Genomic DNA, 16,312 nt, shown 5'->3' on the forward strand with positions numbered 1-16,312 from the left:
AAAATACAATATAACAATGAAAGAATCAATAAAAATACAATTAGAAATCAATATGAATATTTAATACACACATGCCACAGACCACCTCAATGAAGCTAGTGGACCACTGCTGGTCCAGGCACCACAGTTTGGTAACCCTTAATCTAATCCAACCTATGCTCAATGCAAGATCTGCAATGGAAGATGCACCCAGCGTTCTCTGAGAGATGACTGTCCAGCCTCTGCTTAAAAAACTTCAGCGGGAAGCCCACCACCTCTTGAGACAGACTGCTTCACTGTTAAACCAACTCTTACCTTTCTCCTGATTTTCTCTTAACGTTTAGCTGAAATCTGCTTCCATGCAATTTCCACCCATTAATGCTAGACCTATCCTCTGGAGCAACAGACAACAAGTCTGCTCCATTTTCTGATGATAGCCCTTCAGATATTTGAAGACCACTATCATTTTTCCCTTTAATTTTCTATTTCCAGGAGAAACATACTCAGCTCTTTCAACCATTCCACACAGAACTTGGTATCCAGACCTCTCACGGTCCTGGTCCTCCTCTGGACTTTCCAAACACAAACACTTACAGTATAATCCTACTCGACAGTCCCAATGTCAAAGCAAATTAAACACTTAAAACTGAGCAATCATATAAACTATGTCTCCTATGCAAGGAGAACAACACTTGAGTGTAAACGGGAGTAGACAGATTGACTATTACGCTTAACATTTTTTTCCTTCTTCTAGCTAGTAAATTGAGTAATTATTGAAATATGGTGTAACACAGAAATAAAGCAGTTTCCTTACCCTGAATAGGTTTTGTGTGCTCTTGGATTTCACAGCGAGCAGTTCCTGTAGCCACATCCCAAACAATTATCTTTCCAGTGGCATCAGCAGAAGCCAACCGCAAAGAATAAGGTGATCCAATATTGTGATGGTAGTTTTCTTTAGCCCATTTAACCTAAAGACAAGAAGATAAATAAAGCTTATCGCCATTTATATCATAAATAGTAGAAGCATGAAACACTTTAGGATTATTTTTGACTGATAATGGAACATGATCGAGGAATTATACTAGAAACTGACTAATACTACTTTATGCTACTTACAAATCAGTAATATGAGAGAGTGTAGTAAGTAAGGAATGAATTAGAAAAGTGAATAAATATCACGGTGCAAACAGATATAATACCACCGTATTCTTACATGGCAATTTATTATTATTTAAGAATTGCTTCCATGAGGCACTCTGAAGTGATTTACAACATATATAAAAACGATCAAAACAAATGCATATATAAAAACATAAATATAACAACCATTAAAAACAACAGGACATATAAAATCAATTCAGATCCAAGATGGATATCAACTGGAACTAGGGCTGCCAGGTTCAGGGCCTGAGAATGATTCTGTATCTTTAAGAGAAGAGAAAATTCACCCAAGTGCAGGTTTTCTTGTAACACTGTAATGGGAAAAACCACAAGGTGAAATTCTCCCTTCCCCCTGGCACAACTTTTAAAGATATAGAAGACCTCTTAGACTGAGGTTTGGCCTGGCAACCAAAAGGTCTTCTGTATCTTTGTGGAGGAGGAAGGGAGAATTTCACCTTGTGGTTTTTCCCATTACAATGTTGCAAGAAAACCTGCACTTGGCTGAATTTTCTCTTCTCTTAAAGATACAGAATTATTCTCAGGCCCTGAGCCTGGCAATCCTAACTGGGACAAAGTGTTTAGAAGGCCTGTTGAAAGAGGAATGTATTTAGCAGGTGCTGAAAAGACAATATAGAAGGTGCCTATCTGATATGCAATGAGAGGGAGTGCCGCCACACTAAAGGCCCGATTCTGATATCATGTAGAACGGACCTGCTATGAATATGTTAACAGCAGTTTATGGAGATGGGAGATAACCTGATCGGTCCTATTCTGCAGGTGGAGTACATAAAGTGCGCTCTCTCTCTCAGCCTTGCTTCTCTCTAAGAATTTGGGCATATGGAGTAGACCTGAACAAGGAGCAGACCACTGAAGTGGTAATCCAGCTCTTAGCTGCAGGGGTAGAGGGAATCTGGACTAATTCATTCTAAACTGAGAAATAGGTTGGGAACTGAAAAAGCAGGAAAGCTTGTATTTCTTTTCCAGACAATGAACAAGGGAGACAAAGGTGAAGAAGACTGAATTAACTGTACCACGCTGACATAGTTTTCACATTAAATGGGCTACACCGTTTCAAAGATATTTTTTTAAATTATTACATTACCTTTACTACATTAGCTTTGTGTCTTTCTAAAACCTGTAGGGTCTGAGCAGTCTTGGAATCAATAATCAGAACAAGAGAATGGCATCCATATGCAATCAATCCTTGCCAGCCCCTGAAAAACAGTAATCGTACTGTCAGACTCAGAAATATAATTTTGATGACCTTAAAACAAAACAAAGCAGACACACTAAATGCATGATTAAACGACTCAACATTACCGTATACTGCTTGGAGACTATGTGTTCAGCGGTATATAAATTGTGGAAATGAATAAGTAAGATCCAAAGTTTTAGTTACAATAACCCCAATACTAGGAGAAAGAGCAGGATATAAATTTAATAACAAATAAACAAACATGTTTCAATATAAAGCCAAACCTTCCCCCTCTAAAAAGAGAGATAATCTAGCGCAACACTTGACATCCCTTCACATCCCCATGCTCCACAAAATATAATATCAATAAGGGTTTCACAATAGTTTATATTACTGAACTCCTCTCTCGAATCGACTCTAAACTTCACTCACCTAACCTAGCAGCTTGCACTCATTTTGCAACACAATCTCTAAATCTAACCCTCCCCCTCCCAATAGTACAATACAGTATGGTGCATCTCGTAACGGCCCCTGGACATGCCCCCCCACGCCACGCCATGCCCATATACTACACGCGGCTGCAATCCTATCGATACCTACCTGGAAGTAAACTTCACAGGACTCTAAGAATCTTAATTCCCAGTAAAAAAAAAAAGTGTAAGATTGGGCTGTACCCTTCGCAAAGCTTAATCCTCTACCGATCGCCTCCGTCATAATTTACAGTTCACTCTAACAACACTTTGCAACACCCACCGGCCTGGACAGGATTGCCTCTCTTTCTCCGCTTCTGCCCAACACCCCCGTCCCTTTCCCCACTCACCAATCTGCTGCCCCTCGGTTCTGAGAGTTGAGCGCCCCAGTGAGAGTTCGAGCTGACAGTTTAATGTTGACCATGTAGGGTTGCATGGCTGACAAGGAAATGGGGGGGGGGGAATAGCAGTCAGTGAGCCAGAGCAGCTGACAGGTCAGTAAAAGAAGTAAGGCACCGGAGACCAGGAAAAGAAGCAATCTACTCGGAAGGCGCACCACCAATCCGATTCCCCAACTGATCCGGTTTACCCTCTTAGCTGAAGAACATTGGTTCCGGCCCTCAAAGACTATTTCTGCATGAGGGAGGAAGAACAAGACCGGGCAAGACTTCCAGCTAATTCCTTACCGCGTGCTTAGCAGCGGAAACTAATACCACACGGTTTTAGCTTGTCTTCCCACTGTACTACATTCACTCCAGCATGCTCGAGAGCAGCTGCAACTGAAGCCGTTACAACGTACCTCTCCTTCAGTTACTCGTTTTAATTGTTATCCCCTTATGAGCAAAACGCTTTATTGGCAGAACGGGAAGATAGGGCTTGCCCAGAGGAACACAGGACATGTAACAGCTATGGAGAACCTTTCAGTTGTTGTTGAACTACAACTCTCATCATCTTTGGCCCTTGGCCCTACTTGCTGGGGCTGATGGGAGTTGTAGTTCAACACCTGGAGAGCCAAAGTTTCCCCGCACCTGGTATTTAACAATATGTAGCTAAATATATAGCGGTAAAATGCATGATATTTTGGTTAATTGCATTTTATCTCATTGGTGGAAGGCATTAGGCATCATTTGGAAATTTTAATCCTATGACTGGCCTCCCCCCCTATAGTCTCAATATTTCTTTACCCTAATTATGGGAGATGGGGAGGCCCTTAATGAAATCCAAAAGCACTAACGAATGGCTCCCCCAGTTTTAGCCAAAATATCCACTTGAAATCAGATGCTACAGCTGTAGTCCTAGACATATGTTGGGTTAAAATGAATTAAGGATGAAATAAAATTGATGTCGGTTTATTTGCCCCTAACCTGACCCTCATCCCGGGAAGCTTTGCAGGAAAAACTTTGGTTCAGAATGTAAACTGCATTCAGCTTTTCACATGCTCATTAAGCTTTAGCAGAAATGAAGCCTCACTCACCGCGTAACTGGTGAGTGGGGCCTAGTTGCAGTCGGAGGCGAAGCTGCTGCCTCCATCTTCTGTAAGGGCAAAGTTGCACGTCGCGTCTATTATGCATGCGCGGCGTGCAGCATGAGGGGGCGGGGCTTAAGGGACAGAGCAGCTGGGAGACGGAGCTGCAGAACAGCAGTTTTTTGCAGCGCAAGGAGCCTTTTGCGGGCCGATTTTGGCCTCCTTATTTCCCCATTAGGGGTGTGGGAGGCAGGCAGGGTGGTCGTGTCCCTGGAGGAGCGGCTGCGGCTGGAGTGGGCCTTGTTCAAGGGGCCTACTCAGCCAAACGTGGCTGGCACACGCACACACGGCTAGTGGGGGAGGGAGACGCCTGTACTCTCCAGCAGCACCACCTCAAGGCTGCCTTGGCAGCCAGTTAAACAAGAACTCAACACAATTATAATCTGAATTACACGATTAGATTCTATTGAATATAAATTATAGGTGCTGCATGGCTTATGATTAGGGGTTTTATACATTAAGCAGTGTCTTTAGTTTAATAATAATATTGGTATTGCATTGTTTGACACTGATACTGTTTGTGTATTTATTGTTGTGAGCTAAACTGCAATAGGTTAATTTCACCACACAGCATTTCTAATAATTATTATTTCATAATTATAATTATAAGCCAATGACTGGGAATAAGGGAATCACCACATACAGTCATTGGGTATAATATTATTATTATTAATAATAATATTCATAATTATAATTATAAGTCGGGGTGGATTTAAAGCAATGCCACCCAAGAAAGGAAATGGTGTGTGTGTGAGAGGTCCCCTCATAAAATGCAGGCCTTTGGGCATTTTTAAATTACCCCACCCATACGCCTGGGATAGGTTTTGGTGTAGTGGTTGAGGTTTGGACTGCAACCCGGGAGATCAGGGTTCAAATCTTCCCAATAGCCGTGGGCTGCAGGCTTAGAACTAATTATGGGAGAGGAGGCTGCACAAGCCTTTCGAGCCTCAACAGGCCCTATTCCCCCCCCCTTTGGTTGCCAAGGCTGGGCGTGAGTTCAGCCTAGGTAGGGGGCGCAAGACGGTGAAGGATGTGGTTGACACATTGGCAGCCTCTCTTGGCCATTGTGCGGGGTTCTTTGGTTAGGCTTACGGCCTTTGCATGACTCGGGCCTATATTAAGTTCAAGGTACTTTATTCTATTAATTTTATTACATGGTGGCTGCTTTGGGGGGTGCAGAGCTCTTTGGTTAGGCTTGTGACTTCCTGCTAGGCCCAGGAATATATTAGGTTGAGGTAGCTAATTTTATTGTTATTATATTACATGTGGCCTTTGTAGGGCCGGGTGAGCCTTTTGGGCCTTTCGGTCTTCAGATTTGGATACTAATGGTGTGCAGAGATGACAGGGTTTGCTAGAAAACGTCTACATCACCATAACTTAGATGACAGTGATCCTTTTCCACGTGTCAGTTACACATTCCTTGTTAACTATGAGATAGAAGTTGCATTTATTTGAATTTGGTCTCATATCAACAACAAAGCATATGGCATTTGTTATATTCAAAGAGGAATATGTAAACTTCTGCAGGGAATTGAAAGTCTAGCAGATGATAATGTGGCTTGATGGGTGGATAGGAATAAAGAGGAAAGACAGGCTACTTATTAGGCTCTTATCCTCATTTCTAGGATTTTAGACCTTACTAAAACAGGGGGTGGTCTTGACAGGATCTTAGACTATTGTGACACGGAAGCTGCCTTTTAAGATTCAGGCAGACTCTTCATTCTTTCTTGATGATTTTACAACAACATTTCTGATATCATTTACCTGAAGTCATATATAGCATGCAACTTTTACATTGGCATGTCTATTTTAATATGTAGGATATCAGTTACTTGAAATCAATATAGCACGCACATTTTGCAATTTGAACACCTATTCTGATTGGTGCTTTGGAAACCCGCTAGGAAAAAGCTGCAGTGGGTCCAACTATTGGTGACAGCAGCATATCCTCAGTCTCTGTGCTTTGGGGTAACTGGGTTAGCTGCAACAAAATAGTAGTTCGTAAGGTGTACTTACTCATAAATGATTTCCTTCCCTTTGCAGAAGGATATGTGCAACAGTGAGATAAGAGGCAAGAGGCCTTCAAAGGGGTAAGAAGAAGCCACCAGCATAAGCTGCTCAGGTTAGACTCAAGTTAGACTCAAGGTACTACAAACTTTGTTTGCAGGCTACCCGGTTTAAGGGGAGGTTTGTCTGTGTTATGGTGTTTTCCCCTGTTGGTTTCACAATCCCATACTCGAATTCCCAGCTGGCCTTCATGGCCTCCAACTCCCGGCTGGCCTTCATGGCCTACAATCTTCAATCTGTTTTAGTTATGGCGGTAATTGCCAGGGACGGAGTGTAACCTTTCTGGAATTCTTCCCTATAGCGGTGGCTGTTTATTTATGGGCCGAGAGGCTGAGGAACTCTACGGTCCATTTTTGGTGTGATAACATGGCCACGGTCCATGTTATCAACTCCCTTACATCTAGGAACGCCAGGGTTATGAGCCTTGTCCGGACTTTCGTTCTCCAGTGCCTGCGTTTCAATATGCTTTTTCGGGCACGGCGTGTTCCTGGCATTGACAATAGTTAGACAGCCACAAAAACGCCCTCCCCCGGCACCTGGCTCCTCGAATGAGGAGACGGCGCCGCCATGGGCTGCCATCTTGACGCGCCTGGAGGCCTTAGAACAGCTGACTCACTCGCTATCACTGATCAGCTCCAATCAGCAGGAAAGGTCAAGGAAGCAAGTTATAAGACTCTTCTCAGTGGCTAACACACTCCCCTTTCATGCTGATTGGCTTATATGATGCTGGAGATAGGGACCCTGCTGGGAAAGGACTTCCCTGGACTGGTAACCCATGGGCCTTGAAAAGTCCACCCCCAGCCTGGCGACCCAGTGGCCAGAGCAGACCTGGCAGACTCACCTGTTCCCACCAGCGGCCCAGCCAAACCAGCAACGGGGCAGTCCACCACAGCTGTTGATGTCACTCCAGTCTGGGGTGTCGCCACCTCTCCTCCAGTCCCTATCGCCGCTATTGGCACAGGGGGAGCCACTGGCCCATCACTCACCATCTGGGTAGAGTCAGGGCGGGTCTCAAGAGCGTCAAGCCTCGCTAAACTCAAAGCAAGGATATTACTGTTAGCCCCTTGCTGCTGCCCCACATTTGAGCCATCTGGAGCCTTTGCTTTTGTTTGCTTTGGCCTGGTAGCCCCCCCAGTGGAAGTCCCCGGAGTGGCTTCCTGTTCTGAAACAGGCTGTGATAACCCAGGAGCCGGGGTTGGTGTCACCCTCCCCCGCTGTCATTCTTAACAAAGGCAGGTGGTTTTCAGGATTATGCAGGGGACTTTAGGGTCCGCCGCATGTTGGCAGGGTGGGCTAGGGAGCATCCTGCCACGCCTGATTCCCGTTGACCTATTTCAGTCGACATTTTAATAGCCTTGAGTGGCCAGTGGGACAAACTTTGCTCCTCCAACTATGAAGCCTTACTATTTCAGGCAGTGGCCCTCACACTGTTTTTTGGTGCCTTTCGAATTGGAGAAGTGGTAGCTGGCTCCAAGCGAGACTTATCTCGTCGTGCCCTTCATTTGGCAGATATTACCATGGAAGGGGGTTGTGCTTGCATAAATCTGAGAAGGTCTAAGACGGACCAGAAGTGTAAGGGACGACGCGTCAGGTTGGCCCCATCCACAGTGCCTACCCTCTGCCCAGTGCGGGCTTTACAAGCATTTTTGGCAGATAGGGGACCGGGGGATGGATATTTATTTACCCATGCAAGTGAGGTTCCCCTCACAAAATGCCAGTTTTGGGCATTAACAAAGCAAGCATTGCATAAGCTGGGGTTTGACCCCTCACAGTTTGGAACCCATTCATTCAGAATTGGAGCTGCTTCTACGGCAGCAGGTCTTGGTTTTCCCCAAACAAGAGTACAGGCAGTTGGACGTTGGTCCTCTGGTGCCTTTAAGGCTACATTCGCCCCTTTTAGAGGGCTTGGGAATGCGGAAGCCTAATAAGTTTTATTTGTTTTGACAGGTTGCTGGACGGGGAGGGAGCAGACGCGCATCCTCATATGCGGCCACAGCATGATCTTCTGGGCAGCCCAGAGGGCAGCGAGGTCGAGCATGGGCTCACAGCTGGGCCTCAGTTGTTGGGCTACGGTACAGTGGCTTGGCCAGCGAGGAATGCGTTGGGAGGGGCTCCTACCCACTCTGTTCCAGCAGGATGTAGTGCGGACAACCCCGCACGTGGTGGTCATTCACCTGGGTGGTAATGACCTTGGTTTGCTGCAGGGCAAGGCCCTCAGGGTTCAGGCATATAAGGACATGCAGGTGATAAGGCAAAGGTGGCCTTCGGTACGTCTGCTATGGTCAGACTTGCTCCCACGTAGGGTGTGCCGTGGGGTATGGAATCCATGGGCGCTCGATAGAGCACGAAAGAAGGTCAACCGGCATATTCGGTTGGCTCTTCTTGGGCACGGGGATTTAGCCATTCCGCCTCCCCATATTCAGCATTCAGAGGTTGAACTATACAGGGCCGATGGTGTTCACCTGTCTGATGCAGGTAACGACTTCTTCCTGAAAGACCTGCAGAGGTGTCTGCGAGAGGTTCTTCTCGGCAGTGGGGTAAAGGGGGACTAAATAGAGATTTGTCCCCCTTTTTGTGGCGGGAAGGTGCGGGAAGGGAAATAGGTAAGGACAGCTAGGTGGCCCCCTTAGGCACCTTTGGAGGTGATTGGCGGTTTTGGAGGCCTGTCTGTCAGAGCTTTCCAGCTTGAGGACAGGATATGGGCTGCCTCTGGGGCCAACTTATCTCATCTACCCAAGGGTTATCCGGCCCCGGGTGGGGATGACGCAGGAAGGCCCCCCTACTCACCTACTAGGTGTGGCCTGGGTAAAGGTAAGCACATGGGCTTGCCCTTCCTCCGGCAGGGGTTGGTCGCCCGAGAGCTGTGTGGCAAGATACTTGCTTACAGACAGTTCCCGCACCTAGGTTTTCCTTCTGCGGGTCACTTTAAATTGGGTTTTTGTTTAATGTAATTTAATAAAGTGGCCCTTGTTCAACCCAAGCTGACGTCTCTGTGTTTTATTTCGCCCCTCGACTGCAAATGTGTCAAAGGATGAAAGCCTTTGCTCCACAAGAATGTGTTCTGTATGGTCTCTGTCTCCTGCCCTTTTTGTTTTGATGTTCTTAGTTGTTTTAAGCGCTCTGGCAGCAACCCTTATCTCAAGGTTGTAACAGTGCGCACGATTGATTTGCAAAAGGGGTAACATGTCCCTGGCAAATTCCTCCCCTCCCCTTCCTCTAACCCCTTCCCTTCTCGTTTGACCTATATGCCGATATGTAGTTCTTCATGTTTTATGGTGTTCATTCACCTGACCTGTAACCTCTCTGTGAGGGTATATAATCTGACCCCGTTCAATAAACGAGGTTCCCATTTCTGGAAGGCACCTTGCTGGACAGGTTTGGGTCCCCTTTGCAAAGGTTCTTTGTTGTCGTTATTGGGTCTCTGGCAGTGGGTTCATGCAGATTCAGCTCCGCACTCTTCCCGGGGTGAAGTGAGGTGAGTAGGGTAAAAGGACGGCTCAGAATTTTAGTTTTTACCTAACACATACTTACCTCAGAATTAGTCCCATTGCATTTATGTGATAGGATTATGCTGTTTAGGGGCTGTCACCAACGTTAATGGGACTAGACAGTACTGTCATTGAAGCTTTGGGATTTTTGCTGAAACTATCTTTCAAGAAGTTCAGGAATTATGGAAACATTCTAGTATGAAATTGGAGGAGGGTGTGTCATATGAATGGGATAATCTGGAAAAGACCATGAACAGAGATTTATTTTTATTTTTGAAGTGTCTCTTCCAGACACTTAGAAAACATCTTTATGGCACAGTAACCATATTTTAGACCTCTATCAACCTCTTCTTTTAGCAATTTCTGAAATATCAGGTCATACAATGAAGCCTTTCAACTTTCACTTGAGCAATCAACCTGACTCAGTACATTTGAAAAAGACCTGGAATATATATTCCAGCACCAAACCTGCACCAAAGAAAATGTGCTTGTAGGTTCATCTAATTTTTTTTTAATGGCTGAGAAATTTTCTTGATGCTTGTTATCAGTGAAACTCGATTCTCATGAAAAAGAAAAGAAAAGAAGATGGGAGACAAGATCACCCATATATTTTATTTATCTGCAACCAAGAGGTGCTGCAGACCTTTATTTGTATACAGATAAGGTACACAGAAGGGTTGAAGAACTCATGGTATAAAACTCACTAGCTTGGATTCAGATGGGACTGAAACACTCATCTAGCAACTTTCCTACTTCCTTAATAGATAGTAGGCTGCAGAGGTGTAATCATCCAGGGTCTCAGGGGGCCTTAAACCCCTTACTGTTTTAGGACTAGGGACACAGGGGTTCCTATATCTCCAGCATCTTCTGAGCCAATCAGCATGAAAGAGGAATGTGTTAGCCACTGGGAAGAGTCTTCTAACATGCTTCCTTGTCCTTTCTGCTGATTGGAGGCAGCAGAGTGAAAGGAGGTGAGTCAACTACTGAGAACACACTCTTTCATGCTGATTGGCTTCTGGGGAAGTCTGTTGTTGAGGGAGAAGGCATTAACAAGGATCTTATTCTCAGCCCCTCAGAAAGTGGGGAGGGTGCATGGCTGTGACTAACATGAAGAGACCCTGCACTTCTGAATTTGCTACTACACTACTGGTAGACTGCTATTTAGGAATCTCTTTGCTGTTTATTCTACTCTGATGAGGTTGCTTGCCAAAGAAAATGTTGACAGGAGCATTCGAGTTTGCAAGGGCCATTGCCTTGGCTTGGGAGGCTAGTGTTGCTTTTTTCCTGTTTCCTAGAACAACAGCAGAACCTTATGTATGTTCTGGCCAATCCTGTACCCACTTACTAAGGAGCAAGTCCCTTGAACTCAGTGGGAGTTACTTCTGACTAGATATGTGTAGGATTATTCTAGAACAGGGGTTGGGCCAAAAGTATTGGGATTTACTGGTGTATGCTCGAGTGATTTTGAATTTGAAGTAGATTAGAAAAGATTTCTGACTCCCAGTTGTTGATCAATAGCAACAACAAAATGACTGTCCCATTATTTCTGACCGCAAATTGTTTAACAATGGCAACAACAATAGGAGTCTGTAAATATCTATGGTACATCCATTCCCATATCCAGCTCTGGATGCAGATTCTTCCCTTGCCCCCCCAAAAAAATTATAATTATAATGCTGAAATGAAGAATGGCTGGGTGAGTAACCCAGCATTCTTGCTAGATTTTCTGGTGAAAGGACTGTGAGGTTCATTTCTAGAACTAGACACTAAAAATAAATTCCTGAGCTCAGAATTATTAATTCTAAGTGTATCTCTTTTGCATTGCATGGATCTCAGGATTCTAGTAAAAACCAAAGTAGATCCATCTTGCATGCTTGAAGTCTGTCCCCTTGTCCTAGAGATCTTCTGCTAAGTGTTTTTTGGGAGGAAGGGTGGGATACAAATTTAATAATACATAAACAAAGGGTGCTATGTTACCAAATAAGAAGGAAAATACCTGCTTCCATTGAAGTCAGTGATGCTAAACCAAATCCAAAGTTCTCACAACATGAAGTCAAATGCAACGTTCTAAAGTGATTTGGAGAGCCAGTGTGATGTAGTGGTTAGGGTGCTGGACTACGACCTGGGAGACCAGGGTTCGAATCCCCACACAGACATGAAGCTCACTGGGTGACCTTGGGCCAGTCACTGCCTCTCAGCCTCAGAGGAATGCAATGGTAAAACCACCTCTGAATACCGTTTAGCATGAAAACCCTATTCATAGGGACGCCATAAGTCGGGATCGACTTGAAGGCAGTCCATTTCCATTTTTCAAAGTGATTTGAATAGACATTTACTGCCTTCTGTTTTCTAGGCAAGGAATGGGTGCTGAAATCACTTCATTGCACATATAGATATTTGTTTTTACAATTATATAATCCAGTATTTTGCCTGATAAAAGCACTGATTTAATTCTTATGCACACATTTAAATACATTGCATTGAGAACATTATCTATGTCTTATTTATGCTATACCACCACCAACTTCACTCTTATGTCATTTTAATCATAGGCAAATGGCATTATATACCCATCTAAATATTGTGACCGATATAATTTTGACTGTATTTGTTTCTCTGTCATCCTGTACATTCATCCTGCAAGAGGGTACAGACAGGAAAATTAATTTCTACCCACTGATCTCAGTGGACCTTGCTCCCATGAAACTGCATGGAACTGTAACTTTAGGATCCTTTTCTTGGTTCATAGAACTTCCATAGCAGATGACAGGATGAATCTCACTCTCTTAAACTGTATATAAACTCCACACCCTCTTACCCCACTATGTAGAATAACAGAGAGATGACTGAATTACTACACTTTTTCATCACTTACAACAGTAGTTGTAACACGAGATAGTGCTGGAAGATGAGACTCTGAAGGTCAGAAGGCACTCAACGAGCTACTAGGGAAGAACAAAGGACAAGTACTAGTAGTGCTGTGACTAATGATTAATGTGACTAATGACGCAGCTGGGTCAAAGCCAACCCCCCCCCTCTAAAAAGAGAGAGAGATGTAAGGAACCTTCTAGCAGCATCACTACAGACTGGAAGTAGTCTTTAGGCAACCAGTTCTCTGCATAACAGGAATCCCCAAATTGATCTAGTTGCCATTTACTTTCCCTCAGTTATCCAGTGATAAAAAGTTTTGTGCCTTTTTCCTTCATTGCCATTAGCCTGCCCACGTCCTCCTCCTTTTGCTTCATTCCTGTCATTGTACTCACACTTCCATTTGCCATTTTCACCCATGTTCCATTTACAAAATGTCTTTTTAAAAATTTAATGTCAAAATCAGTAAAAGCATCAGGCATTAAAAACCAGTCAAAATATAAAGTCCGTCTACCTGCCCAGGGATCTCAGGGTGAAGGACAGGTTGTAAATTAAACCAATAATAATAACAACAACAACAACTCAGAATGCCACAGAAAAGCCTTATCCATTTTTGGGCACACTGCATCAAATATAATCATGCACTAGTGCACTTCAAAGCTATTTAAGGAGAAATCAGAAAAAATGCAAGCTTAAGTATGGAGAACATATAAAAATTGCCATGTTATATATAATAGCACTTCAAAAAAATTCATTAGTTCAGCAATCCTTACAATTTGGATGGGGGACCACTTTCAGACCAGGGGCTGCATTCAGTTCTGGGCAACAATCCAGGGACCACATGCCAATGGCTGGCTGGGCCAGAAGCAAAAGGATGCAGAACAATGAATGTTTATTTTACTACTGTACAGTAGGCCTGTTTCTACACACACACACTATCATCCATCTAGGCAAGAAAAATTATCAAAATACTAGAACACATTGTTTTCCCTATTTTACATATGGGGGCTGAGAGATGGTGTGAATTGATGGCAGAAGCAAGGTTTTTATCAAGGGGTTTCGACACAGCACATGCTCTTAACCAGTATACTATGCTGTATTAGTACCAGGTGTGTGACAGACAAAATTGAAAATAAAATCACCCTAGATCCAAGTGAAATCACCAGACAAGTGCTTGTTTATTTTGGGCCATAAGGGTAATGAGCAAAACTAGGTTCAGTACCATTTCACCTCATCCTAAAGTCCTCCGCTCTTTACCTTTTAGTGTTTTAGAACCTCACTAACTTGAGCTTCTTACTCTTACACTTGACAAACTAAAGCTTGTGCCAATGTTCGTGCCCATAATAACCCCTGCCCTTATAATCTAGCACAACACTTGACATCCCTTCACATCCCCATGCTCCACAAAATATAATATCAATAAGGGTTTCACAATAGTTTATATTACTGAACTCCTCTCTCGAATCGACTCTAAACTTCACTCACCTAACCTAGCAGCTTGCACTCATTTTGCAACACAATCTCTAAATCTAACCCTCCCCCTCCCAATAGTACAATACAGTATGGTGCATCTCGTAACGGCCCCTGGACATGCCCCCCCACGCCACGCCATGCCCATATACTACACGCGGCTGCAATCCTATCGATACCTACCTGGAAGTAAACTTCACAGGACTCTAAGAATCTTAATTCCCAGTAAAAAAAAAAAAGTGTAAGATTGGGCTGTACCCTTCGCAAAGCTTAATCCTCTACCGATCGCCTCCGTCATAATTTACAGTTCACTCTAACAACACTTTGCAACACCCACCGGCCTGGACAGGATTGCCTCTCTTTCTCCGCTTCTGCCCAACACCCCCGTCCCTTTCCCCACTCACCAATCTGCTGCCCCTCGGTTCTGAGAGTTGAGCGCCCCAGTGAGAGTTCGAGCTGACAGTTTAATGTTGACCATGTAGGGTTGCATGGCTGACAAGGAAATGGGGGGGGGAATAGCAGTCAGTGAGCCAGAGCAGCTGACAGGTCAGTAAAAGAAGTAAGGCACCGGAGACCAAGAAAAGAAGCAATCTACTCGGAAGGCGCACCACCAATCCGATTCCCCAACTGATCCGGTTTACCCTCTTAGCTGAAGAACATTGGTTCCGGCCCTCAAAGACTATTTCTGCATGAGGGAGGAAGAACAAGACCGGGCAAGACTTCCAGCTAATTCCTTACCGCGTGCTTAGCAGCGGAAACTAATACCACACGGTTTTAGCTTGTCTTCCCACTGTACTACATTCACTCCAGCATGCTCGAGAGCAGCTGCAACTGAAGCCGTTACAACGTACCTCTCCTTCAGTTACTCGTTTTAATTGTTATCCCCTTATGAGCAAAACGCTTTATTGGCAGAACGGGAAGATAGGGCTTGCCCAGAGGAACACAGGACATGTAACAGCTATGGAGAACCTTTCAGTTGTTGTTGAACTACAACTCTCATCATCTTTGGCCCTTGGCCCTACTTGCTGGGGCTGATGGGAGTTGTAGTTCAACACCTGGAGAGCCAAAGTTTCCCCGCACCTGGTATTTAACAATATGTAGCTAAATATATAGCGGTAAAATGCATGATATTTTGGTTAATTGCATTTTATCTCATTGGTGGAAGGCATTAGGCATCATTTGGAAATTTTAATCCTATGACTGGCCTCCCCCCCTATAGTCTCAATATTTCTTTACCCTAATTATGGGAGATGGGGAGGCCCTTAATGAAATCCAAAAGCACTAACAAATGGCTCCCCCAGTTTTAGCCAAAATATCCACTTGAAATCAGATGCTACAGCTATAGTCCTAGACATATGTTGGGTTAAAATGAATTAAGGATGAAATAAAATTGATGTCGGTTTATTTGCCCCTAACCTGACCCTCATCCCGGGAAGCTTTGCAGGAAAAACTTTGGTTCAGAATGTAAACTGCATTCAGCTTTTCACATGCTCATTAAGCTTTAGCAGAAATGAAGCCTCACTCACCGTGTAACTGGTGAGTGGGGCCTAGTTGCAGTCGGAGGCGAAGCTGCTGCCTCCATCTTCTGTAAGGGCAAAGTTGCACGTCGCGTCTATTATGCACGCGCGGCGTGCAGCATGAGGGGGCGGGGCTTAAGGGACAGAGCAGCTGGGAGACGGAGCTGCAGAACAGCAGTTTTTTGCGGCGCAAGGAGCCTTTTGCGGGCCGATTTTGGCCTCCTTATTTCCCCATTAGGGGTGTGGGAGGCAGGCAGGGTGGTCGTGTCCCTGGAGGAGCGGCTGCGGCTGGAGTGGGCCTTGTTCAAGGGGCCTACTCAGCCAAACGTGGCTGGCACACGCACACACGGCTAGTGGGGGAGGGAGACGCCTGTACTCTCCAGCAGCACCACCTCAAGGCTGCCTTGGCAGCCAGTTAAACAAGAACTCAACACAATTATAATCTGAATTACACGATTAGATTCTATTGAATATAAATTATAGGTGCTGCATGGCTTATGATTAGGGGTTTTATACATTAAGCAGTGTCTTTAGTTTAATAATAATATTGGTATTGCATTGTTTGACACTGA

General features: G+C 44.5%; 1 protein-coding gene across 6 annotated transcripts in view; it reads right to left on the bottom strand.

The window, feature by feature from the left end:
- The window catches only part of WDR11 (WD repeat domain 11), a 100,712-nt gene extending 84,914 nt beyond the window's left edge, over positions 1 to 15,798 (bottom strand). For 2 of the 6 annotated variants that reach the window (XM_061635822.1, XM_061635823.1), the window contains exons 1-3: positions 3,156 to 3,243; positions 2,243 to 2,354; positions 794 to 947 (exon numbers count right to left, since the gene is read on the bottom strand). In XM_061635822.1, coding sequence (XP_061491806.1) covers positions 794 to 947; positions 2,243 to 2,354; positions 3,156 to 3,241 — 352 coding nt within the window. In that variant the 5' untranslated portion in view covers positions 3,242 to 3,243. Of the gene's footprint in view, positions 1 to 793; positions 948 to 2,242; positions 2,355 to 3,155; positions 3,244 to 4,279; positions 4,354 to 7,238; positions 7,261 to 15,749 lie in introns of those variants that run through there. The other 4 variants (XM_061635819.1, XM_061635818.1, XM_061635824.1 and 1 more) reach the window with 4 other exon arrangements.
- Positions 15,799 to 16,312: the final 514 nt, after the last annotated feature.

The sequence above is a fragment of the Rhineura floridana genome, chromosome 7 (genome assembly GCF_030035675.1).
Source record: "Rhineura floridana isolate rRhiFlo1 chromosome 7, rRhiFlo1.hap2, whole genome shotgun sequence".
NCBI classification, from domain to species: Eukaryota; Metazoa; Chordata; class Lepidosauria; order Squamata; family Rhineuridae; genus Rhineura; species Rhineura floridana.